Consider the following 24620-nt stretch of genomic DNA (forward strand, 5'->3'; position numbering starts at 1 on the left):
TGGGGTATTAAAATGATTAGCATTCCTGAAGCAACCCAAAGCTAATAAATCTTTGAGTGTTTGGTCTAGCCCTTTTCTAGCTTCCAGTTTAACAGGGTGTTGTTTTCATCTTACCCATCTTGTGCCTAGTTTTAATTGGATTGTTACCAGTTTTGCTTCTTGTGATCTTGCAGGAGTGCCAGTCATCTACATGAGAGGAGTCGCCTCATCTTCTATTTTCATGGGTATCTCTTCCTCTCTGGGTCTTTTTGATCCTGTAACATAAACACTTATGCCCCCAGGGCTTTTTCTTCTGGTTTATGTACTTGGATCCTTTTTCAAAGGTTCTTTTTGCATTTAATTCTCTTCCTAATAATGGCATTGGGCATTTGGATATGTACAGAAATTTTATAAAACTCTTTCCAATTCCAGATTTGAGTGGCTGGAAAAATGGCTTTATTTCCTTTTTTCCTATGGCTCCAGTTATATATGTGCTTTGTTTACTGAAGGCTTATTTACATCTAGGTTGCTCCTCTATTAGATATTCTACCTTTTCATTCCCCAGATTTCCTGTGATCAGGAGTTCTGTGGGGGATTCTATGGACCACTCAGCTGCCTCTCAGTCTAAATTCCAACTGAGTGTAAGCAGTCTTCCTTCTTGTGGAGCCTCCCATCTTTGAGGATTATCTGTGCCCTGGGTTCTCTGGGCATTTGTTTCCAGTGCCCATTCTGCTTACAAGGAACTATGTTGAATTTTTCCTACTACATGGGAATTTAGCACTTGAAACCTGATTCCCTTACATTATCTCCTGCCCTTCCAACTGTCACAGTTAAATTTACCATGCCTTTTCTGATCTCTTTTCTCCTTTCCTTTCCTTTCTCTTCTTCACCTCATTCTCTTCATTACACTTCCTTTTTATTTTTCTAGTGCTAAAACATGAGAATCTGCTATCAGCAATCCACATTCTTTTCAAGCCTTACCATTATTCTGCAATGCAAAGAACAGATAGCATCTGTTACTTTGCCCCTTTTTCCTTCCTGGGAACAAAATAACATTAATTGCAGGATCCATTCTGAGGCCATTTTCCCCAATTCTCTAATAGATAAAAAGGCCACCACAAAATCAACTTCTTAGTAAGCTAATCCCCTCCAAGCTTTAACCATGGTCCAGAAATAAATTCTTAAAAGTTCTCAAAATGCCCTTCTCCAATGAGGTGGAACTTCCAATGCCCATGCAGGCAAACAATTACAAACAGCAGGTATAACAAAGTCTTGTTATAGTGTTCAAACCTTTTATCTGCTTTGGTCATCACCAAATTTCTGCATATCTAAAAAACAAGTTTTAACCCAAACTTTAACTCAGATACAAAATAATAATACTCCTCTGACATGTACATTTTCCAATATGATTACTTTGGAGACACAGGATACCAAAATACCAGTTTTAACAATGTCTCCATGAAGGATAGTGGCAGCTGTGTGAGATCCTGCTCAAATTCACTATTGTCCCATCTGGGAAACCAGAACAAGCTCCCCTCAGTACTGTTAAACCACCCTGTCCCCAAGCAATGCAGGCAGGGCTGTAGCTGGGCTTTGTCATGAGTGCAGTGTGGGTTTTGCTTGTCTTCAGTACTTTTAACTGCAGCAGCAGCAACAATCCCCTTGCTCTTAGATGGGGCTTCACACCCTGCTGAAGTAGAGAGCATGTGCTGGGTAAGAAAACTCATTTTTATTAAACAGAGCTTGGCCTGTCAAGCATCTGTGTTTTGTCATGCAAAACCAAAGTGAGTTCAGGGTAGAACTGGATCAAGCAGAGGGTGTATATCAAATGCTCAGCCTGCAGCAGCTGTGCAACTGTGACAGTGCTCCTCCAGAGTAGTCTCAAGCCCACACAGAAATACCTTTTGTGGAAATAAAAGGAAATATTTGTTATACTGAGACTACATGAAGACCAGCTAGATGGGCTTGTACTCTTGGACATGTTCAACATAAAATATGTACAGGTGAAGAGTTTAGTGTTGTCAGCAGGTCCACCAGATATTTACTCTGAACCTATCTAAGGTAAGAGTTACCAGCTGGATTTCTGCCCTCTTAATCTGGACTAGGAACAGCTCTTGCCATCAACTTCTGATGCTGAAGGAGGGAATCCTCTGCTGTTCTGGCAGTGTATGTCTGCCTTCCTAAAACAGCCATTAGCATGGCTGGGGTTTCTTAAGGCATCTGGAAAAAGGTGGTATTTGTGCTACAGAGCTCTCATGGTACAATAAGGCCACTCAAAACCACCTTTGTGCTGTGAAGATACTTCTTTATGTAGAGGTAGCTAAAAATCCATGTGCTGTATGAGGGACAAGTGGACCTGCAGTCAGTCTTGCCATCTGTCCTCTCTGCTAGAGAAGAGATGGCCAGAGGTTGACCTTTCCCTCAGGATCAGCCCAGCCAGGGCCTGGCCAGGGGCACTGGGGTTTCTATTGTACCAGCTCTAGCAGCTGGTGCAAGATCCTCTTCTGTCCGTAGCGCACGTGCAGCGCTTGCTGCTCCCTTCGACTCAGTTTCTCATAAGCCTCCTTGTTATTTAGCAAGTCCTGCTCTGCTTTCAGGTCTGACCCATAGGACTCCAGGGTCAGCAGCACACTGTCATAAAGGAGCTTCTTGCAAGGGGTTTTAAGTCGGGAAAGGGCCTCATTTGAAAGGGTAGAGTTTTCCTCTTCATCACTGTCATCTTCCCAGCCATCTTGCTCCTTATACTCCTTGAATTCTTCTTCTGACATGCAGAGCACCTGTAGTGACCCAGGCAAAGGGATAAGTCACTGGCAGTGTGAGTACATCAACAGAACAGAAGAGCCATGTGGAGCAGGTGAGTTATTCCTCAGCTGCACCAAAGATTAAGAGACTTAAACAGGCGAAGATACCTAAGTGCAAGTAATTGTGGGTTAGAAGAACATTAAAACAGTAAATCTGGGTATTGGCAAGTCTTGTAAAGCATCTCAACTGTCACCTACAAAGTTGTGACAGCTTTTTAGAACAGCAGTGGCCATGGAGCCATTCAAGACAAATATGTGAGCACACACTGGATGGCTACTTCAGGAGAGGAAGATGACTTAACAGCATCTGGGAGCTGGGCAGCCACACCCCCTACCACTGTTCACATAGGACTGTTAGTGCCAAACTGCCTTCAGGAGCTTGTCCCCTTCACTGAGCCATTCTGCACTGCTGATCTGTCCAGCTGCACTCTATGCTCCCTTTTACAGCTCTTCTGGCCATTCTTACCTTAAGGGTCATGGACAGCTCTTCCTCTGTCAGCACCTCATCCCAGCCAAGCACAAAGGCACCTTCCTCCCCCACCATCTCCAGCTGGCACAGGAAGTCCCACTGCTCTGAGACCAGCTGCTGCTGCGCTTCACTTTTGGCTCCTGTTTCAAAGACAGCAGAGCTGTGAATACAGCAGGGATGGCAGTGCAGGGGGAGGGTGAATGGAGAAAGGAGACAGAAAACCAAGGCATGGCCCCACCCCCTGAAATGCTGTGGAACAGCTTATTTTCATGTCATCCCTGTTGAACAGAGATCCCTCCCCCATGCTCTCCCGGGGGCTGGGGTGCCACTTACGCTGCAGAGCCGCCCTGCGCAGTGTCACCATCTGGATGTCGGCTGTGTCGTGGCTGTTGCCGGGGTAGGGCTCTGCGAAGCCGTACATGTGCAGCAGCTGCCAGTTGGCCATCTGCCCATACGTGTTAAAGATCTCCTGTCCTTTCCTCACGGGCTGCGTTGTAACCATCCTCAGACATTGCTGCAAGCAGGGAGAGGAGAGCATCTGAGCTGTGCTAATCCAGCTGCTCAACAGGGGCTTTCAGAGAGCTCAGATGACCCTGAGCTCTTCCTAACCAAAGATGCAGCAGGGTTTGTTTTAATGAGATCCAGGCCAGACTTGCTGTCTTGGGCTAGGACCCCACCTTGCTGTGCCCCCATTCCCAAAAGTCTTACTGAAACAGAACCAAGCTGTAACAATGCCTGGTACAGCAGCTTTACACTCACGGGAGAGTATTCCAGGTTGGCATTGTGGTTGGCCACATGATTCAAAATATCTGCTACAGGCACCATCATAGGAGGATTGGGCCCCTTCTCATCTTCTTCCTCCTCCTCCAAAGGCTCCTGAAAGCTAAGACAAGCCAGTGGTACACATGGCTGCACAGGGCAAGCTTCACCTTACACTCAGATTCTTGTGCAACTGCAACCTCTAACACAGCCTGTACTACTTCCTTGTCCGTGCTCCTTTCTGGAGCAAAGCCCTTACTTCTCACCTGTAAGCCATGACAAATGCCACCAGCTCCTTATACAACTCCAGAGTGTGCAGTTTGGGGTCAAAGATGTCAGGGTGGGTCTCCATGAAAGGCAAGATGATGCAGTTGTACTCCAGCTGGATGTTAGCTAGATCCTTGTCCACAGCTTCTGGGATGCCTGTGCCCTGCAGGAGCCTTGTTCGCTCTTCTTGAGGCCTGTTGCAAGAAAAACAGGTTCTTCTCCATCTGTGCTAGGGTCAAGGGTCTATAAACTTCTTCCTCCTTAAAAATCTCAGCTTCCCTGTGCTCTCCAGGTCCTTGTTCTCTAGCTCTGCCTGTAACATAACTCCAGGAGGGCCCCTCAGGCTCCTGTCACTGCCAGCAAAGGGCTTGAATGGTGGGTTGGGGTCACCCAGCAGGACCACATCCCTTCCCAGGACAGTGCTCAGCAGGCCTGTGCCTGCCTTCAGCTGCGACCCTGAGCCTCCCCAAGCCCTTTTCTTTCACCTTACCAGAACATGGGGTGGTCCAGGCTCCGGAAGTCCTGCCAGAGGGAGAAATATGGCTGCCAGTGAGAGCTGCTGGCTGTGTACTCGTGAAGCAAGGCCAGCAGGAGAGGGACCCAACCAGACTGGCTCTGCAGGGACTCCTGGGCTACAGAACCAGACAGGATGGAGAAAACCTTAATTGTTCTGCATTTCAGAACCAAAACCTTATATGCCAAGCCTCCATGCCTGTCTTCAGCCTGGAGACAGGGCTTGTGCTTTTATTCTGCTTTGTCTTGGGTTTGTCCTGAACTGAACCAGGACCAGAAATGGCTTCTCTGGAGTTAGAGATGAGCTCTGCCAGGCCTCACGGCCTTGCCCTCCTCAGCCTGAGGCTCTGCGTGCCTTCAGGAACCGAGGAACTGTTCTTTTTCTTACTAGTGCTTCAAGAAAAGCAGCATGGTACGGGTGCCTGTCAGTTACAAGTTGGAGATGTTGCACTGATGGACTTTTCTCCCTGTCCAACTTAGCTCTCGGGGAAGTGAGGGGATGCCCAGTCCTCCCCTTTCCTATCTGGTATCAAACAGCCCTCCAGCATCCTGCACAAATCAGGAACGTTCCCGAGACTTTACCACAGACCCATTTACTCCTTTCAAAGGTACAGCAGATTCGAGTGACACAAGAAGCTTGCACTCACCTTCCTGCAAGAGTGCGTGAATGGAGGTGGTGTGCTGGGACAGCAGCGCCGTGCGAGGGATGGTGAACAGCACCTCTCCCGCCTCCAGCTCCTCGGCGGCCAACATCCCGTACCCCGCCACCGCGCCCTCCCTGCTCAGGCGGACCTGGGGCCGGAGGGAGCGGTGAGGGGCGGAGCGAAGAGACCAGGGAGAACCTATGGCATGCCCGGGCCGGCCCGCGGTGACTCACCTTGGGGTTCAGCTCCACCCCAGCCCGCCCGCACCACGCCAGGAACCCGGAGAGGGGGTCGGCACTACCCTTCCCCTGGGCGCCGCTCTCGACCGCCGCCTGTGGATGGAAACATGGGGTGACGGGGAAGCAGCCATGAGACCGATCGCGGATCCCTTCAGCGCCGCCGTCCCAAGAGCCTGTGTGTCCCCAGCTCCCCGGGAGCCCCCGGCCTCCCCCGTACCTTGAACTTCTTGGGCGCCGACGCCATGACGCTGCCAACACGTGGTCCCGCACCACGTGGTCCCGGTCGGGCCCTTCCGGGTAGCGGGAGCTCCGCCCCCACGGGCCGGGCTGACGGTGGCCAAAAGGGGACAGAAAGGGCCGGGGGAGCAGCGGTGGAAACGTGCCCGGGAGCCTCCTGCCCGGGGGGGGACTCGCAGTCCGTCTCTTTAGGGTCCCGCCTCCGAGCACCTCCCTGAAGGCTCTGAGCTCCGTATGATGCCTCTCTGTGGGAACAAGGGACCGCCGCGTGTCTTTCTGCGGGTGTGTCCAGCCCGGGGCCGGTGTACCTCGGGGGGCTGCGGTGCCTCGGTGGCTGCCGAGGGGCCGCGCACCGGTGCGGTCGCAGCTCCAGACATGGTGTAAAAGTAGCGGGCTCTGATTAATCAGGGTAATTAAGCTTATTCAGTCGACACCACACAGACTCCCACCGTACGTACGAGCTTAGATCTCCCCTCCAGGGCCGTCTCGAGGCCGCCGTTCCCCGGCCCATTAGTGCTGCCCCAGCCCAGCAGAAGAGGGGCTGATGCCATCTCTGGCTCCTCGAATGAAGCCAATTAGTGCGCACGAGGTGTTTGAAGATGCCCCACGGGCTGTCCCTGGAACTCCCCACCCCGTCTGCAATTGGGTTCCGCTTTCATCTTCAATCCCTTCCGAGCTGGGCAAGGCTGGACTGGCAGGGTGGATTTCCTATGGAGCAAAAGGGTCCCCTCCTGAAGAATGGGGAGGAAGGGCAAGGGAATATGTGGGGTGGCACCTGTAGGTGCCCACCACGGGCTCCGTGTCTCGGTAACCCAAGTCCCGCAGCCCCCCTCCCTCCTGCTTTCACGCGGCTCCTGCGAAAGCGCCGCCGGACTCGGATTCGAGCCGAGGCTGCTGCAGCCGCAGAGCAGAGCTCGGAGCCCTGCTCGGCCCCAGCCACCGCTGCTGCTCCTGCCCCGACGGGGCCCTCCTGCCTCCCTCTGCGAGCGGCGGAGGTTTCACAGCCGCTCCGGCAGCATCCCGCTCCTCTCCTGCCTGCGCATCCCTGCGGCAGCGGCGCCTTCCCAGGGCGCATCCCTGTGCCTGCTCAGCGCCCAGGGAGATTCCCAGAACCCGGGTGCTCAGTCTGGCCTGCGCTGGCAGCCTCGTTGGGGTGGCGTGGGAGTGGGAAATACCAGAGTCCCCATATTGTCCCTGCAATGCAGAGGAAAGGGGGGTTCCCCCCCACCTGTGACAGACCACCCACAAAGCTGAAGGTGAGCCTGGATAGCTCAGTTGGGAGAGCATCAGACTTTTAATCTGAGGGTCCAGGGTTCAAGCCCCTGTTCAGGTGGTGGCTTTATCCTTTAATATCATGAAAGGGAGCCTGTGGGCAGGAGCAGCATCTCTTCCTGCTGCTGGGGCCCTGTGGGGGCTGCAGGGACCCCAGGGCACCCCCCCCATCTTTCTTTTCCTATCACCCACTCCCCAAGCTGTTCAGAGCTGGCTCAATCCCACCCTAGACCCACACAGCATTAGGGAGATCTCATGTTAGATGATGAGGACAGACAAAAGAGCTATCATGGGTACACCTGAAAGGAGGGAAGAGGATGGATAAAAAAGGAAGAGGAACAGCAGAGCTGGAGGGAAGAAAGTCCAAGCAGGGCTGAAACTGGGGGTTCAGGGATGGCAGACTGAGTGGGGAAACCTACTTGGGGGCACCTTGGTACTGAGTGTGGTTGACTCTCAAGGGGATGTGCAGCACCCTCCACCTGCCTTCTGGCATGCCCAGGCCTTCTCTCACCTTTGGGTGTTCATCATCCCTGTCCTTACTCCCATCTGGGGCTGCCCTGAGCTCCAGTCTGGGTCCCTGCCCACCCCAGCTCAGGCAGATACTCCCTTAAAGACACCCCTGGTGCCAGGGAAGCCATCCCTGGCCCCCTGACTGGGGGGACAGTGATGTTTTTGCAATGACACTGCACCTACATCAACCCACGAGTTTATTTTATTGTCCTGACAAACTTTGCTTCCCAGCGGCTCCGATCCTTCCAGGGCATGTGCCATGGCTCAGGCCGAGGTCCGGCCCATGCCTCCGTCGTCATTCATTTCTTGCCAGCAAGAAAACAAAGAGATAATAAATAGGAAGCTTATTTGCAGGGAGGGCCCCGGGGACAGCCTGGGGTCACGGGCCAGGCTGTGCCTGGCTCCGGCCAGGGCTGGTGGGGGGGCTGCAGGCAGGACAGCCCAGCCCCGGGCCATGCACACTGTGGGGCTGGGGCACTGAGGGGTCTGGGGGGGATATAGCAATCTCTATTTAATTACATTAAAATAGACTATTTAAAAAAATTATTTCTAGTAGTTAAAAAAGTGTCGTGGTCCATCCCGTTCCGGCAGGGTCGTGGAGCTGTCCCAGAGGTTTGGGGACACACTGGCCGGTGCTGGGATGGACCCCAGTCTGCTTCACCCTGGGCAGGCCTGTCTGGGGGATGGTCAGTCATAGCAGGCTCCAGGGGAGGATGCTGGCAGGGTGGCCACCGCGGGTGACAAAGCAGGGCACTGTGCCACCCGCTAGCCCCACAGCCACCACAGACCAAAGGCAGGGGAGTGGGCACCCTCCCAGTCCCCACAGCAGGGCCAGTCCCGGGGCCTTAAATGACATGGCAGCAGTTGAACTGCCCCAGTGATAGGAGGCTCTCCTTAGAGCCCGGCCGGAGTTTGAAGGCCAGGGCTTTCTCGCAGAGCGGGAACTGCAGAAGCCTGTCCCGCAGGCTGCCCCCCTTGCTCTTGCCCGGGTCCAGCTTGATCACACTCTCTGCGCCCCCTTCAGGGCCTGAGCTCTCCACCGACTGCTGGGCCGGGCTGATCTGTTCCCCCTGCCCTGGGGACGTGTCTGCAGGACTCGGGAGGGTAGCAGGAGTTGTCTCTGCCCCCAATACCTGGGGAACTTCAGCTGAGCTGCTCTGGGGTGACAGGATGGCTCCCCTCTCCTTGGGAAACTCTGCTGAGGAGCCCCCAGGCTCTGTGTCCTCCTCCCTCCTTAGGGGCTCACCTCCATTTGCCCGCAGCATGGGGGGACTCCGGCCCCCACTAACTCCCTTCCCAGCCCAGGCCGTCCCCGAGCGCCCTCCCCGGCCCCCCAGCTCAACCCCCGGCCCCCAGACCTCCCCGCGACCGGGCGGGCGGTGGGCACGCAGGAAGGCTCGCATCTGCTCCTGGTTCAGAGAGCTGCTCTTCCTCTCCATTGCGCTGGGCCTTTCCTCCTCCTCGTCGTCCTCCTCTTCCTCCTCACAGATCTGCTGCAGGGCCGGGGTGCTCTTGGTGATGGTGGTGTCAACGGCAGGGACCTTCAGCAGGGTCCCGGTGGGCTGCCGGCTGCCAATGTCCCCTCCAGGGGTCAGCCGGGACGCCCCGGAGAGGCCACCTATCTCTGTGAAGGGCAAGAGGCTGCCGGCGCTGCTCGCAGAGCCAAATGTGTCTGACAAGTTGGGCCTGAGGAAGGGGAGAGAGGTATCAGTACCCAGCTGGGCATCACAAGGGCTGTGACAAGGAAAAGGACAGGGGACCGGTCAAGACCCTGCACTGGGGACTCAGGATGATGGGGAGGGTGACACAGGTTGGGGGGCAGCAGGAGGCTCACCTGCTCTGAACCTCCTTGGCCAGGTTGTAAACGAGACTGAGACGGTGGCCCTGCTTCTCCAGCTTCTCCCGCAGCATCCTCTCTGCCAGCAGGAAATACGTGGCCGTGATGTGGTTGTAGCGGTTGGCTTCCAGCGCCCTGTGTGGGACCAGGGAGTTGCAGCACACACAAGGGCCATGCTTGGAGGGACCCCCAGAGTCTTTCACTGGGGCTCCCATCCCTGCATCCCGTCACTCACTCCTGGATGGTGTCCCGATCCGCGATGTTCCCGCACATCATGGCCTGAAGGATGATCTCGTGCTCCTCCTCAGACACGCGCTTGTGGGAGGTGAGGGGCAGCAGAGAGCGGCTGGCAGGGGACGGGTCCACCCCCTGCAGCCACGTGTGGCCCTCGATCTGCTCCAGGGAAGCTCGCTGCTTCGGGTCCCGCTGCAGCATCCTGGAGATGAGACTGGGGGAAAGGAGTGACACTGCAACCCTGCAGCACTGTGTGAATCCCAAAGTAACAGCTTTGCCTGCTCTTCCCACCTCAGCTCCCAGGCATCTGCCAGGGCTGGGGCACCCACCCCAGGGGCAGCAAGCTGGGGTCTGGGGGATACAGTGAGGGGGTGGTGCTCACTCAGCGCACTGTGCCGAGACGTGTGGGGGGACAGTGTAGCGGCAGTCCATGATCATGGTGAGGGTCTCGCTGTCGTTGGCCTCCTGGAAGGGGGGGTGGCCACACACCAGCATGTAGAGGATGACTCCCAGGCTCCAGATGTCTGCAAGAAGTAGCAGCAGCAGTCCAGGTTGCACTCACCATGACCCAGGAGATTCCCCACCCCAGGGACCCTGGGAGGGGCTGCCCCACCTAAGCTCACTGGAATGTTCCTTGGAACTAACAGCCTCTGGGTTTTGCCCAATGGACAGGGGGACCATAGTCCCACCAAGGCAGGGAAGGACCTTCCCATCCCCACATCCAAACAGGTCTCAAGGCACTTCACCAAAGCAGTTGAGCTATTATCACCTTGTCCAGGTAGGGACAGGAAGGCCAGCCCTGAGCTCTGTCCCCCTCTCTGCTCCCCCCAGTCACACACCCACCCATGGCACTGTTTCACATCATTCCTCAGTTTCCTGATTCCCAAACCCCACCACAACCATCCTGGCACTGGCATGTGCTTTAGGAGAGACTACAACAATCAGAGAGGGACGTAACACTGATCTAGGCTCTCCCGCTGCATGGGAACTAGCTGGAGCAGGATTGCTGCCAGGGGATGTCCTGGGGACAGGGATGGAGCCAGAAGCATCTTCACTGGCTCCTCCTGCCCAGCACACAAATTCCTGCAGATGTGCGGGCTTAAGATGCTGAGCACGCCCTGGGGCGCTCCGTTAATACCTTCAGCTGCTTAAGTCAAGTGTTCGAAAATTTCTCATCTGCGTCAGTTTTCTCTCTTCATTTCCCTTTGCAGCGCCACCAGCTTATTTTTCTACCGCCTCCATAAGCTAGCCCTGTTCTCAACTCAGGATCCGCCTTTCCCTGAGCCAAGGCTGGGCTTTTGCCTTTAAGGGCTCGTGTTTTGCTTTGCTAAATCCTCCTGCCCTAATTCCAGCCAGCCAGCTCGGATCCTGCTTCCCTCCCACGTCCCCTCTGCCACAGCAGAGCTTCTTGGAGCCCCCAGCCCAGCTCCCTGTGCCTTCGGACAGTCATCCCAGACCCCTGCACTTCCTCTGCACCCATGGAGGAAGAGCACTGGGAGCCATGGGAAGGAAGTGGTTTTCAGGGCGGGGATGGAGCAAAGGAAACTTTCAGAGCTCCTCCGCCCAAACAGCAGCATCCCGAGCAGATTTCCTTCCTGCCTCGCCCCGCCAAATAACCACCAGTGCCAGATTGCTGGCAGCTGTATGCTCACACTGCTTCTCCTGGCAGCCACCACACCAGGCTCACAGCCTACTTGGGCTTTTTCCCCTCTCTGGCAACCATCGCTCTGTGGGATCTCTGTGGATGCTGGGATGGTCTCTGCAGGGAGGACCCTGCTGTGCTAGGGCAGGGCTGGGCAGCCAAGCACCCAAGGGATAGGCTTGCTCCGTACAGGGACAGCAGTGCCACCGTGTGCTCCTAGTGTAAGGGGCCAAGTGGAAGGTGGCAGGACCATGCTCCAGGCAAGGGACAGGAGGGAGGCAGGTCCTCAGGGCACCCCTCAGCCCTTACCAACAGCCGGGGCATCGTACTCATCCCCAAGCAGGATCTCTGGTGCTGAGTAGGCCAGGGAACCACAGCTGGTGGTGAGCATCTTGCCGGGCTGGAAGCGGTTGCTGAAGCCAAAGTCAGTGAGTTTGACCACCCCTTGCTCCTGGAAGAAGACCACGTTCTCGGGCTTGAGGTCGCGGTGCACCACGTGGAGCTTGTGGCAATAGGAGATGGCATGGACGATCTGGGCAAAGTAGTGCTTGGCCCGCGGCTCGGCCAGGCCGCCCTCGTGCCGCATGATGTGGTCAAACATGTCCCCACCGTCGCCCAGCTCCAGGATGAGGTAGAGCTTGGCGTGGGTGTCGATGACCTCGTAGAGGCGCACCACATTGGGGTGCTGCACCAGCTTCATGCAGCGCACCTCCTGCAGGAGCTGCCCCGCCGCCTCCCCCGCCAGCTTGCTCTTGTCGATCACCTTGACGGCCACGCGCTGCCCAGTGAAGACGTGCCGGGCCAGCTTCACCACTGCAAAGTGGCCCTTGCCCAGCGTGCGCTCCAGGTCGTACAGCCCTGCGATCTTGCCCTCGCCGCAGCCCTGCACCCCGGCCATGGCGGTGCCGTCAGGTGGGGACAGGCATCAGGCAGGCACTGTGGGATGGAGGAGATGCTGAGCAATGTGGGGTGAGGGACGGGGTGCTCCTGAATACCAGGTCCCCCAGCACCACTGACACCAACACTACTAGGACATCAGGTCCCCAGCAGCGTGGGCACCCCTGATACTCTACCTCCCAGTCCCCATCCTGGGACCAAGACCCCCATCTGTATCCCCATCTCCAGTTCCTAGTACTCTGGGAATCTCAATACTTCCGTCTTTCATCTCCTAGAGCACCCCATAATCCCCATGTCTGAGTCCCCAGCATCTTGGGCACTCCAACACCCCCCCTTTCAATTCCCAGCATCCTGGACATCCTGATACATCCCTCTACTTCCCAGCATCCCAGGACATCCTGATACCCTCTCCTCCAAATGTCCAGAACTGCAGCACTGTGGGCACCCCAATACTCCTGCCTCCAGTCCCTCACCACCCTGAGCAGCCCCAAACCCCTTCTGTCCTGGTTCCCAGCATCCTGAGCACTTCATACTCCTACCTCCAAACCGACAGCACCCCAGTCACCCCACACTCCCAGACCCCAGCATCCTGAGCACCCCAATAATACCAACTTCCAGGTTTTGGCATCCTGGCTACCCCAATATGCTCATCTCCACTACCCAGCACCTCTGGGCACCCTCACACCTCCATCTCCTCTCCCTAGAACTCCGGGCCACCCCCATAACCCCAGCCCTCAGGTCTTCAGCACCCCTGTCACTCCTGTATCCCCATCTCCAATCCCCAACATCCGTGCCACCCCCATACCCTCACCTACAGACCTCAGCACCCTGGGCACCCCCATGCTCCCCCTCTAGCGTCCCGGACACCCCGATACCCACCCCTGTCACCCGGTGCGCCCCGGCGGAGCCGCACTCACTGGGGCGCGGAGCTGCGACCGCCGGGGCTGCGGTGCCCGGGCGCGCCCGCCCCGCTGACGTCAGGGCGGCTCCGGGATCGCGCCTTAAAGGGCCCGGCCCGGCGGGGCTGAGGCCGGGGCGACGCTCATCGCACCTCCGAAGAGGCAGCCTCGGGTACCGCTGCCTCCGGCAGCTCCCGCGGCCCGGCTCGTTACTGCCTGTCTGGGGTAGCGGGGACTCGGTTGGCCTTAGCGGTAACGAGGGCTGGTGATGAACTAAATGAGCCGCCGCTCTGCCTGTATGTTTCCAGGAGGAGAGGGAGAGCCCCCAGCCCGGGCTTGTCTCCGGAGGGTCCCGCCGTTGGGGGCTCCTGGCCGGGATGCCCGCTCATGTGCATCTCTGCTGTGCCACTAACCCGCTCCACCACCCGCTCCCTCCCTCGCTGGAGCCTGAACCGCTGAGCCGGGAGCGCAGCCCTGGCCCCCCTTTCCCCCTCGCTTTAAGCCCGTCTTTTCCTGGAAGCGGCCCGCCGAGCGGCCGGCCGCCTCATTTAGCTCGTTACTGGCCACCGGGATGCGCACAAAGCAGATGTTGCTCCTGCAGATTAAAAAGCTCTCAGCGCGGCCGCCCTCGTCCCCGCTAATGCCTTCCCAGAAGTCCTGGCCCGCGGCCCCGCCGGCTGCAAACAGGCCCTAATGAGCTGTGCTGAGGGCTCCGTGTGGGGGCTGCTGTCAGCGGGGACCCGGGCTCCCCAGGGCTGAGGAATGGAGGAGCCAGGGCTGGATGGGATACTCGGCACCCGCCTGGGACACGGGAATGGAAGGGGTTGCCAAACCTGCCTCTTACCCAAGATGACTCTGTCCAGGCATGTGGGGTGCAGGAGGCATCCAGGTACTGTGGCAGGGGATCCTGACTTGGTGTTGTGCATTGGGGGACCCAGATGGGTGCTGAGTGCTTCCAGCAGCCACGTGCAGCTGGACAAAATGACACATGGCAGATAAGCTCCTGTGCCTGCTCAGCCTGTCCCTCAAATGCAGCAGGAATCAGATCATGCCAGGACAAGGGATGTAGGAGCAGAGGAAGCCTGCCAAGAGCCCTAGAGGTGGTGCTGCAGCCAGGAGCAGTGGCTCACACTCTGCTGAGGACATGCTGGGAGGTCTGGGGGGTCCTCCCAGTCTGGTAACAGCCTGGGCAGAGCCTGGGCTATCAGTCTTCTCTGCAGGGGATGTCAGAGCTTGCTGAACCCTTCTTGTTATGTCTTATTCCCCAATTCCTTGCAGGGCTGAAGCCACTCAAGGCCACAGGTATTCCCCAAAGGAGCCTGGCTCTGGGGAGATGCAGGTTTTGCAAACAAGACATGAGTAAGAGATGCAGTTAGCACAGGTGGAAGCCTGGAGAATCTGCAGATGGTATGCGGTCAGGAGCTGGAGGACTTCTGGAGGCTCTGCACTATGAGTGGATGCTTGCCAGGAGATACAGACAGGCAACATTCCCTTTGAAAACCAGTCAAGCTTGGCATGGTTTTGGTGAGGAGATTGTAGCCCTGTTATTTCTGTATTTGGGAACTAGGAGATGTCCTCAGGCTCGGTGCTGGAAAGGGAAGTGGGATGGAAAGGGAAGTGGGCTGCAAGGACAGTGGGGATCACTTCCAAAAAACCTGGGAGTTTGGAGCTAGCAGGGACTGTTCCTTCCTGCAGCTGTGCAAGGCACAAAGCAGGAGTCCACCCTCCCATGCACCACCCCACTGGCTGCCTCTCCATCCAGACAAAGCCCGTTTTCCAGAGACTCCCACCTACCTGGTAGTTAGCGAAGTCATGTGGTCACAGCACTTAATTAATAAAAAGCTGATATAAATCCCAGTAAACATGTGGGGAGGAGGCCACTGAGGCAGAGAGCGGTAGCAGCGCTTCCAGCGAGCTCAGTGGAGCAGCGACAGCAACCCCCTCTCTGCTGGGAGAGGTCAGTGCTTACCACGGGAGGGGGCTTGGGAGCGTGCGGGATGTGAGCCCATGGCTGTGGGGCTCCCCACAGTGCAGAGGGGTCTCTCCCAGCAAAGAGCTGGGTGGTTTTGTGGGATGGGGAGATGAGGAGTGGCCAGCACTGGGCTGCTGGAGCCAGGTTTGGAACCTCAAGGCTGCCCAAGCAAGCACAGGGTTTCCAAGGATTTGGCTGACATTTGGTGGATACCACCTCCTGGACCCTTTACTTTTGCTCCCTAAGAGGTTACCTACTTTTTAGAGCCTTCAGGCCCCCAAAGCCCACAGTCTGGCCCTGCAGCTTCTCCTGTCCCTCAGCTTTGTGTGGTCCATCTCCCTGACCAGCACTCAGATTCTAGTGGCACTTCCAGGCTCAGAGCCTGGCAGGAGCCATGTCAGATGTTTTGGCCACATGCTCAATGGTCTGGTGGCTGCTGTGTGTTGGGCAGAAGAACCTGAACTGACACAAAAAAGATCAAATCTCAGTCCATTCTCTGCTGGTCACCCCTTTCTGTGGGGAGATCATGAACGTGCTCTCATGTGGAGTGCCCCACAGCACATGACAGAACTTTGAGGGCTCCTGCTCCCAAGTGTCTGTGGGCCCAAAAAAAGGCTCTCAAGTCCAAGGGAACAAACAGCTGGGAGTGGTGGCTGTGCAGAGGCTGACACAGCACTTCTTGGGGTGCTAGGGTATGATGGCAGTGGAGGGGACAGGCCAAGCTGCCAGCAGGTGGGCTGATGCTGGCCAGGCCCCTCTGCACAGGTTGCCCCCAGGACCATGCTGAACGTGCTGCTGCTGTGCTGTGGGCTGCTGCAGGGGATCCAGGCTGTGCTGGATCTCAGGACTGCTGACCTCAGCTGTGGCCACCTGCAGAAGGCGAGCGGTGGGCTGGAACGGGTGGACAGAGCCCGCCAGGCCAGCCTGCAGCGCAAAGGCAAGGAGGCATCTGCGGAGCCGGCAGGTGAGTCCTGTGGTCGCCTGCTCTCCACTGAGCCCACCGGCTGCTCGCTGGAAAACCCATGGCACCAAAACTGAACTGGGCATCCCACACCCAGAGTCAGGGGGTCCCCTTAAAGCAGCACAGCTTCTCCTGGCCCTGGCTAGTGAGAGCAGCTTGGCAGCCCACAGGCAGTGGGGTCTTTTTTTTTCTGGGGACCCACGAGCAAAGGGAGAAGAATCAGAGCTGACCCTCCAGCAGCCTCCTTGTGCAGTCTCTCTGTATCTCACAGGAGCTCTCCCAAGGCTGGGGTTTGAGCAGATGGCCTTGGGGGTCCAAGAAGCTGATGGTGACCTTATGCAGAGAGGCAGCCTGCTGGAACCACAGGTATGGCTCCCTGAGCTTTCTTCCTGCACCCTAAGAGCGGGGCAGCCTCAGGCCACAGCAGCCTTGTCTGTGTCCCTGGGGCTGGGGGGTTTGGAGCCAGCACAGTGCTGCCTGGGACGGGACTATCTGTCCATCACCTGAGGAGCTGGTATGAGCTGAGGCTGCTCAGACCTGCAAGGGGCTCCAGCACTCAAAGGAGAGTGGTCCAAGCCTGTGCTTCTGTAATCTATTTAATAAAGCTCAAGTGCAGCCCAGGAAACCTCTGCAGAGCAGGAGCTCACTCCTGCAGTGCCCTGTGTTGTCTGGCTCAGCCCCCACTGCCTCTGTTCAGGCTAAAGTCCAGGCTGTGCTTCAAAATAAATGTGTGCAGAAAGGCCTTGAGACACCGTGGATGGTGGAGGCAGCAATGCCTGCAGAGAGTCCACACTGCTCAGCAGTGATTTCCAATAGAAAATAGAGCCTGGAGTTGAACACGACAGAAGCCTCTGCTACTGGCAATGCCAAGCTTCAGCAGCCACTCTTGGCTCTCTCCCACACAGTTCTTTTTTGCTGGCACGGTGGTCCAGGACCATCTCTTCGCCTCCTCTTCCTCCTCTCTCCCCTGCAGGCATCATCCACAGAACTGCAAGCTGAGGGCCGTGAGGAGCGCTCCCCCCGCCGCTGTGTCCGTCTCCTGGAGTCCTGCCTGGGCCACCAGATCCCCTGCTGTGACCCCTGTGCCACCTGCTACTGCCGCTTCTTCAACGCCTTTTGCTACTGCAGGAAAATCAGCACCAACTTCCCCTGCGGCAAGAACTAGCGCCCCTGGGGCTGCCAGCTGCTCGCCCCTGTGTGTGCCTCCTGCTCTGCAGCTCCAATAAACCAGCCCTTTGCAAAAGCCACTGCAGAGTGGGAGTGGTGTGACGTGTCCGCTTGGGGGGTGGCAGCAAGGTGAGGGTGGCCTGTGCACAGCTGGGCAGTGTCCACACATCCACATCAAACCAGATGTGCCTTTCCTGGATCCGTAAGTGCTGTCTCAGCAGCAGGGGCACCCCAGGTGATGTTCTGGCTATGCTGTTACCCACAGAATCGGGCTCGTTCCTTGGTGTGCACCCAGCCGATCATGACACACTCCAGAGAGACATTGATTGTTTATTTCAGAGCTGCCCCAGCCTGGGTGCTCGGTGCTATTCCACAAATTCAGCACACCCCACCAGGCTTTCTGTGCCATTATTTACACAGAGAACTTCAGGGTTAGTGACTTTCCAAGCACAGCCCCTCTATTAAAAGTGGATAGCAATTTCCACAGGAATCATGTAACTTAATCCAGGTAACTTCTACTCATGCTCAGGGGAAGGGTCTTCACCTGGGCAGGGTCTTTTTGAACCTCCAGGTGTGATTTAATGCTGCAATGAAGATAGCTCAGCTCTAGGATACATGGACCTCGAGTATTTCACTAGGTTAACAGGTACATGTAGACATACATCACCATCTTAACTTATTGCATCCTTAAAGCTTGTTCCAGGATATTTTTGAGTGAGGGGTGCTGCCTGCTGCCTGTTCCACTGATTAGGTCTCCTTTCTTCCTGGTTAGGTTTGAAAGTAGAGAGAGGTCTTACATCAAACAACATCTTGCCTTAATATAACCTTCACATATCCCACATTTTGCAACACCTTTACATCAAGCAAAACTATTTTATTTTTTCACAGAGCAGCTCCTGACAAAGCCCTTTAACTGGCTAGGTATTTCCTGACTAGTAAAAGCGATGTCTCGGCAGTAGGCGACACTGCGAACTCTACTTGCGTATCCTCCTTGTGCCTGTATCGCTCGCGGTGGCTTAGGTGGAGCGAAGGGGAGGCTCACGCCTGGCGCTGGGCAGCCGGAGCAGGGGCACGGCAGGCAGTGGCTTATGGCGGCCGCCATCACCTCAGGCCGGCCCCGCCTCGCGGTGGCTGCCGGGAAGGGGCCGCGGCCACGTGACCCGCCGCGAGTCACGTGAGGCGGCGGGCGGTAGCGCTGCCTCTCGCCGCTGCCGCCATGTCGTGTTTCCCGGAGCTCTATTTCAACGTGGATAACGGCTACCTGGAAGGGCTGGTGCGCGGCTTTAAGGCGGGGGTACTCCGGCAAGGCGACTACGTGAACCTGGTGCAGTGTGAGAGCCTGGAGGGTGAGTAGCGGTGGAGGCCTGAGGCAAGCGGGGACAGCCGTCCCCCTCTCCGCCTTCCTGAGGGGAATGTCTGGGCTGTGGGTTCAGGGGAGATGGTGGGGGGCTGTGGGGAGACGAGGGGAGGGAAGGGGCTGTCTGGCAGTGGGAAAACAGGCGATAGCGGCGTTTATGAGGAGCTGTTCCCTCTTTACCCCATGGCTGAGGCCGCAGCGGGTGTCCTGTCCTGGCCCCCCACCTCGCCTCAGCTGACTCAGTTTCCCGGTCAGCCCGGCCGTGTGATTGCAGCAGCTGATACAGTGGTGTGAGGGAACTTGAGCTCCTACTGCTTTCTTGAGGTGGCCGTGTAGCTGTACCCTGCGGGTTTTAGGAGCTTGGTGGGTTTTGGCAGGCCTTGCTGGTGAGACACGTTTGTGCCTTCACTCCCTAAAGGGCAGGAAGCCTTTTAAGGCCTGGAATAAGGTTATTGGTATAATCTAAGATCCCTCATATCCATGATTAGTGTTTAAGGAGATCAGGTCACATAGGAAAGTACCTCCTGTTATTGAAAGATCACTAGTGGAAAAAAAATCAAGTGCACATCTGAGTAAATCCACCAGTGAATTATCTGTTGCCTCTGATTTGGTGATCTCTTTCAAGGCTAATTCTGATTTCCAGCCATCATCTTTTTCTAGATCAATGTGTACGAACTTGCAGAACTCTTAAGGATTTCTTTTTTAACTATGAGGATGGTGAAACACTGGCACAGGTTGTCCAGCGAGGTGGTAGGTGCCCCATTCTTGAAAACATTCAATGCCAGGTTGAATGGAGCTCTATAAACAACCTGGTCTAGCTGAAGATATCCCTGCTTATTGCAAGCAGTTGGACTGCATGGCCTTTAAAGGTCCCTTCCAACCCAAACTATTCTGCAGTTCTATCATCACCTGTCGTCAGCTCATCATCTTAGTTGGTGCTAAACTGTTCCTCTGATCGGTGACCTGCTTAGCAGTTTTCACTCTTTGGTGTACAGGACCTGGACCACAAATCACAAAGATTAAAACCAGGCCTGTCTTGAAATAAATTAGAAGCACACATATCTAGAGATGTTGGTTGTCTTGATCAGTGGAACTACAATTATTGGATCATTTTTTCTTCTTAAAAAATTAATTAAGCATCAGTTTTGTCTAGACAATCATTGCTGAATGGTTAATTGACATTGACAGTTTAGATAATCCCTGGCCAGCCCAATCCTGGATGTAGGTTACCTGGAGTGAGCAGCTCCAGGTAACAATAGAATGGGAACAGAGTGCTGTGTTGTGCCTCAGTCTCTACCTTAAAAATCCCCAGTATATTTTTACTTAGGACAGAAGCTTTTTTTTTTTTTTTTTTTTTTTTTTTTTTTTTTTTAATTCTTTGCTTGCAGCAGTCACTGTAATTCCTGCTGTGGAGCCCAGGGCCTGAAAAAGAGCAGTAGGAGTGACTTCTGCTCTCTTGGTAGTCACAAGTCTCAGCATGCCCTCAACTGTGACTTTTTCACCTTTCCTGCAGATAACTTCCTCTTTGGAGTCTTTCTGTACTTGGAGCTTCTCTTTTCTTTCTGTTTCTGAACCAAGCTGCTTAAGCCTAGTTCTCCCTTGGAGTGGTGTTGGCTGCATTTGGAATGAGTCACATTGAAGTTCCCGTGTGTTTGTCATGGTATTGTTGCTGTTCTGTCCCCAGTAGCTCTCTGGTGGTGGCAGCTGCTGTGCTCTTGGTCACGCTTCATTCAGAACCTGAAGGCTCTTCCAAATTCACTGCCCGTCTTGTTACTCCTTCACTTGGCTCGTCGTGCCCTTTTGGAAAGTGATTTTTCTTCAAAGGAGCATTGTTTTTTATTACTCACATAGGTCTCTGGTCAAACAGTTTATTTCCTCTGTCTTTTAGTGCTGATTTTCCCCTTCCAGTACTTGTTTTCTGTGCTCCACTAACTTTTAACATGTTTCTTTCCCTCCCAGATCTCATCTGCCCTAAATCCAGGCAGTGGCTGATGTATTAGCAGCCAAATTAAGTACTGGGGCATAAATTACTGATACATTCTTCTCTACTCTCTGTTTAGTCTTTGCTGCTGCCTCTCACATGTCTGGCTCTGCAGTTAGTTCCAGTCCTGGAGCAAGTGGTTGCCTTGGCTATAGAGAAAGCCTGAAGGACCAAGGCTGTTCTGGGTCTGGCCCTGGGAATTAGGTATCCGGCTGCTTGGAGGACGTTGTCGTTCCAGGTCTGAAATGCTGCTCCCTCTCGTGTGCCCAGATCAGTCTGGAAGCATGAAGGGATTGACCTGTCTGCTTCAGGACTTAGGCTGGCAGTTTAGTGCTGCTGGAAGGGAGGAAATCATGCTTTTCTGCGTGATCTCCTGTTGTCTCTGTTTGTCTTATCATAAGGTAATCTGACCCAAGCTCTCCATTGCTGAGTCAGAAACAGAGCCAAATGGGCTGTCTGTGGTCAGGAAGGCTCCTGAGCTGGCCATAAGAAATGCAGAAAAACATGGATTGAGGGTGTGTGTGTGAGAGCTGTTTTGGTTTAAGCTTTCTCTTAAACCCTTTAGCAATAACATGTTTAATGCCTTCTTTCAGCTCCAAAAGTCCTGGTGCTCTGGTTGTTCCTCAGCTGAGGCCCTGTGCAGTATGCATGAGCTGTGAGCATTTGGAACCTGCCTGGTGATCGCTGTTGTGTCCAGTTCCTGCTTCTGACACAAGATGTCAGTGAAGGACCTGGAGCTGCTTTCCTCTGCTCCAGTGCTGTGAGCGTGGATCTGTGCTTGAGTGGAATCTGTTTGGGGCAACCAAACTTAGGAGTCACCCAGATTTCTACTGTCAAAAGATTGGTGAGTCATCTATGGCTCTTCAAGCTGTGGTGGCCTATCAGAGGTCTGATGTTCTGTCAGGAGAATGAAAAGCTGTTGATGCAGTTGAACAGTGGTGATGCTTTTAAGCAGCAGTGTTCAGTCTGGGACTGGAATGTAGGTTATCAACTGGCTTTACTGTTGGTCTGCAAAAAGTGTGCAGAGCCCAAGAAGTGCACAAAAGCATCTTGAACCAGGAGTGTCTTTACCCTTAGGTCAGTGTTCATGAGCATGTTATTGCTGCTACTTATTCTTGCTTCCACAGCAATAGTGTAAAAAGCTGCTTTCTTTCTGACTTGCCAGTGTTGTAGAGGTGATTGGTGGTGAAATCCAGCAGCAGGATGTGTCACCTTCTAGCTGGGTGATGAGGCTGAGGAGTGACAGGGATTTGGCTCAGGCTTGTGGGCCTCTTTTTGGAGAGGCCTTCTGGAGACTGTGCATCTCAGCACCACCACTTTGTGGGTGCCTGTGCCTCTGTCCATGCAATTGGCACAGCTGGGAGCTGGGATGCCTTGTAAACAGTGGTGTGCACTTGGAGGAGTGGGATCTGTCCATAGAGTTTGTCTTCTGTACACCAGGCTGTGTGCAGTGTGGGGTTTTGTTTTCATTGTCTCAAAGATCTTTTTTTCTCCCCTGCAGGCTGCTATTGCCTTGAGGTGTTCAGCACATCTCTTTTCACAAGAGAAGAGCAGGGGAGGCTGTGCTACCTGTCTCTTTTCCATTTTAGCGCTGTGGCTCTGGAATTTAGGCCCCAAGAAGGCTGGAATGAGGCTTCTCTTTCAGCCTAACCACATGGGTAACATGTCCTCTCTTGTGTGGGGGTGTTGCAGAGCTCCAGACTGACTTCAAGAGTACTTTTGGTGGAGCTCATGATATTCCCCAGTGTGAAGGGGGGACAGCATAGATCCTTTCCTGTGCAGCTCCTTTACTGTACTACCAAGTAGGGATAGGCCACTTGTTGGTCCCAAGGTGGGGCCATGCTTAGATCCATCCTGAGCTCCAAGAGTAGTTTATTCTGAACTCGGGGGCTGTAGAAGCCAGGCCTTAATGTGCTGGGGACCTTTCAATGGCATTCAGACAATGATGATTTGTCATTCTCCTGACATCTTGGAGCCCTGTGTGAAAAACTGACCCCTGTGTGTTGGGACTGTGCAGCAGGACTGACCCCTGACCCCAAGAGCTTTCTCCTGCCAAAGGAGGCAGAGTCTACAGGCAAGGTGAGATCTGAGGAAAGTAGAGACCATTCCTGTCCTCTGAATGCTGACTTCTTGTGTAGCAACAGAACAGTGTCCAAAATGCTAATTTTGGTGTCCTGCTAATTTTGGTGCTTTGTCTTTCCTGTATGGATGTGGCTGTGGCTGTTTCATCAACTCTCCTGTTAAATCAAGCTTCAGGAAAACATAATTTATTGGAAGAATCATGGCACTTCCATAGCCTGCTAGATCATAGTAGCAAACAAACACTGTGGCCACTGGCTTCCTGCAGGGTTCAGCAGAGGCTCTTTTCTGTTTGTTCTGGCCTCCTTTACCAGGCAGAGACCTGCTTCATAGCTTCTCCTAGCTAAACTTCAAGCAGCAGCTGAGGTCAGCTTCTCAGTGCTGGTGCAGCTTCAGCCCTTGTTTGGGTCCTGCCCCTTGTTAGATGATGCTGCTGTCTGGGTTTCCTGGCAGGTATTGCTGCTTGGCAGCCGGTCATTGCTTTCATCTTGTTTTTCCTCAGCTGTCAGCTCCTGCAGCATGAGACTGTTTTCTGCCCTGTTTGTTTTAGTTTCTCAGCGATTTGTTGCCTCTCCCTTAACCCCTGCACTAGGCTTCTGAGGTTACAGAAACCCTGGGCTGATGTCCTGCACTGGGCTTCTGAGGTTAGAGAGTGACTTAGAGCAGTCTGCTTTTGGAGGGGGAAAAAAGCTTATTGGGGATGCGGGGAGATGAGGAGGGGTTACCTTGCCTTTTGGACAGATTAGGAAGGGGCTGCCTAGCTGAGGGGCTCCTCATGGAACACAACCTGGCTGTGCTGGGTTTGAAGCTCTGAGTGGAGTGAGTTCAGTCCCAGGAAGAGATGGACTAGAAACACAGGCTGCTCTTTGGTGCTGAGGGTATCTCAAACTGGTGAAAAGTCAGAGGTGAGTTACTGATAGAGGAAAGAGCCAAAGATGATGCTTCTCTGTGTCTCACTGTGGCTTAGATGAATTTGCTGCCTGACAACAGAGAAGAAGAGGTAGCACGTCGCTGCTGATGGCGTGCAACCACAGGAAAGGTCTTAAATTCTGCAGGGAACAAAGGGTCTCTGAGTTCTTCTTGAAGGAGATTTCAGAGAATCGGCTCAGGAGTCTGAGGTGGCTATAAACAGACCAAACAAACAGCAACAAGGCAAATGGTAATGACTGCAGTCTCCTGAAGGGAGATGTGGGTGATGTAGCTCATCTGCAGACTGCTGTGTAATCCCGTGGCTGCTTTATGGCCTCCAGCCTGGGAGATGGCAAATGATATTTTAATTTTTTATGCAGGTGGTGGTGCCCCAGGTGTTTTGGAGGAAGATGTCGAGGTTACAGTGGATAATTTTTTTGAAAACATCAGTTCAGCTCAGAAGTTGCGGAAGCTGTTTCTGTGCCTGTGCATGAGAAGACAGATCAGTCCTTGCCTGGAAGTGTTTGAGCCCTTAACTTGATTCAGAGCTCTGCAATGCAGTTACAGCAGGAGAGAAGGAAGGGTTGGAAGTCTGAGCTGATGGGGCCATGGATCACTCTGTCTGAGAAACCTTACAGGAAAGGCTTTGACTGACAGATGTCTGACTGACTAATGGCTTGGTTCCTTGTTATGTCACAGCAAACTTGCAGGAGAGGATAGTTGCATTAGTGTGGATATAAAGTCTCTTGTGAAGATGTCATCTGAAATGTCAAGGTGTTGGCATAGCAGTGTGTTGATTAAGCTCTGGTTGTGTTTGTGGCTCATGTACAGGCAGCTGCACGAAAACCAGAGAGTTGACAGGAGGTGGCTGTAAGTACATGTCATGGTAATCCCAAGCACTACCCTACCCAGCTGAAAATGACAAATGGTTGTGTTCTTGCACAAGGCAGCTTTCTGGGAGCAGTGACCTGGCCATAATTTCCTAGGTTTTGCGG

General features: G+C 54.4%; 4 protein-coding genes and 1 non-coding gene across 6 annotated transcripts in view; 3 read left to right on the forward strand and 2 right to left on the reverse strand.

Annotated features, from left to right (window-relative positions):
- Positions 1-1689: 1689 nt before the first annotated feature.
- SETD6 (SET domain containing 6, protein lysine methyltransferase) lies at positions 1690-5966 on the reverse strand. Its single transcript, XM_059857247.1, has 9 exons — positions 5889-5966; positions 5666-5764; positions 5436-5580; positions 4766-4907; positions 4275-4469; positions 4009-4132; positions 3583-3763; positions 3247-3389; positions 1690-2756 (listed from the first exon to the last, which is right to left on the reverse strand). The coding sequence occupies exons 1-9, from the start codon at positions 5913-5915 to the stop codon at positions 2445-2447; spliced, it is 1368 nt and encodes a 455-aa protein (XP_059713230.1). The 5' UTR covers positions 5916-5966; the 3' UTR covers positions 1690-2444.
- Positions 5967-7168: 1202 nt separating this feature from the next.
- On the forward strand, positions 7169-7241 carry TRNAK-UUU (transfer RNA lysine (anticodon UUU)). Its single transcript has one exon. It is a non-coding gene; the product is annotated as a tRNA-Lys (tRNA).
- A 633-nt stretch (positions 7242-7874) lies between these two features.
- Positions 7875-13293, reverse strand: LOC132332709 (SNF-related serine/threonine-protein kinase-like). 2 transcript variants are annotated; one of them, XM_059857244.1, is made up of 6 exons: positions 13218-13293; positions 11713-12339; positions 10144-10285; positions 9763-9975; positions 9525-9662; positions 7875-9376 (listed from the first exon to the last, which is right to left on the reverse strand). In XM_059857244.1, the coding sequence occupies exons 2-6, from the start codon at positions 12299-12301 to the stop codon at positions 8536-8538; spliced, it is 1923 nt and encodes a 640-aa protein (XP_059713227.1). In that variant the 5' UTR covers positions 12302-12339; positions 13218-13293; the 3' UTR covers positions 7875-8535. The 2 variants fall into 2 exon arrangements, with proteins under 2 accessions (XP_059713227.1, XP_059713226.1); XM_059857243.1 differs by having other exon boundaries at positions 13180-13271.
- Positions 13294-13320: 27 nt separating this feature from the next.
- AGRP (agouti related neuropeptide) lies at positions 13321-17379 on the forward strand. The gene is made up of 3 exons (XM_059857248.1): positions 13321-16135; positions 16404-16498; positions 17106-17379. The coding sequence occupies exons 1-3, from the start codon at positions 15952-15954 to the stop codon at positions 17295-17297; spliced, it is 471 nt and encodes a 156-aa protein (XP_059713231.1). The 5' UTR covers positions 13321-15951; the 3' UTR covers positions 17298-17379.
- A 1078-nt stretch (positions 17380-18457) lies between these two features.
- ATP6V0D1 (ATPase H+ transporting V0 subunit d1) overlaps positions 18458-24620 on the forward strand; it is a 33885-nt gene continuing 27722 nt past the window's right edge. The window contains exon 1 of the mRNA XM_059857252.1: positions 18458-18645. Coding sequence (XP_059713235.1) covers positions 18516-18645 — 130 coding nt within the window. The 5' untranslated portion in view covers positions 18458-18515. The remainder of the gene's footprint in view (positions 18646-24620) is intronic.

This window comes from Haemorhous mexicanus, chromosome 12 (assembly GCF_027477595.1).
Source record: "Haemorhous mexicanus isolate bHaeMex1 chromosome 12, bHaeMex1.pri, whole genome shotgun sequence".
In the NCBI taxonomy this organism is placed as follows: domain Eukaryota; kingdom Metazoa; phylum Chordata; class Aves; order Passeriformes; family Fringillidae; genus Haemorhous; species Haemorhous mexicanus.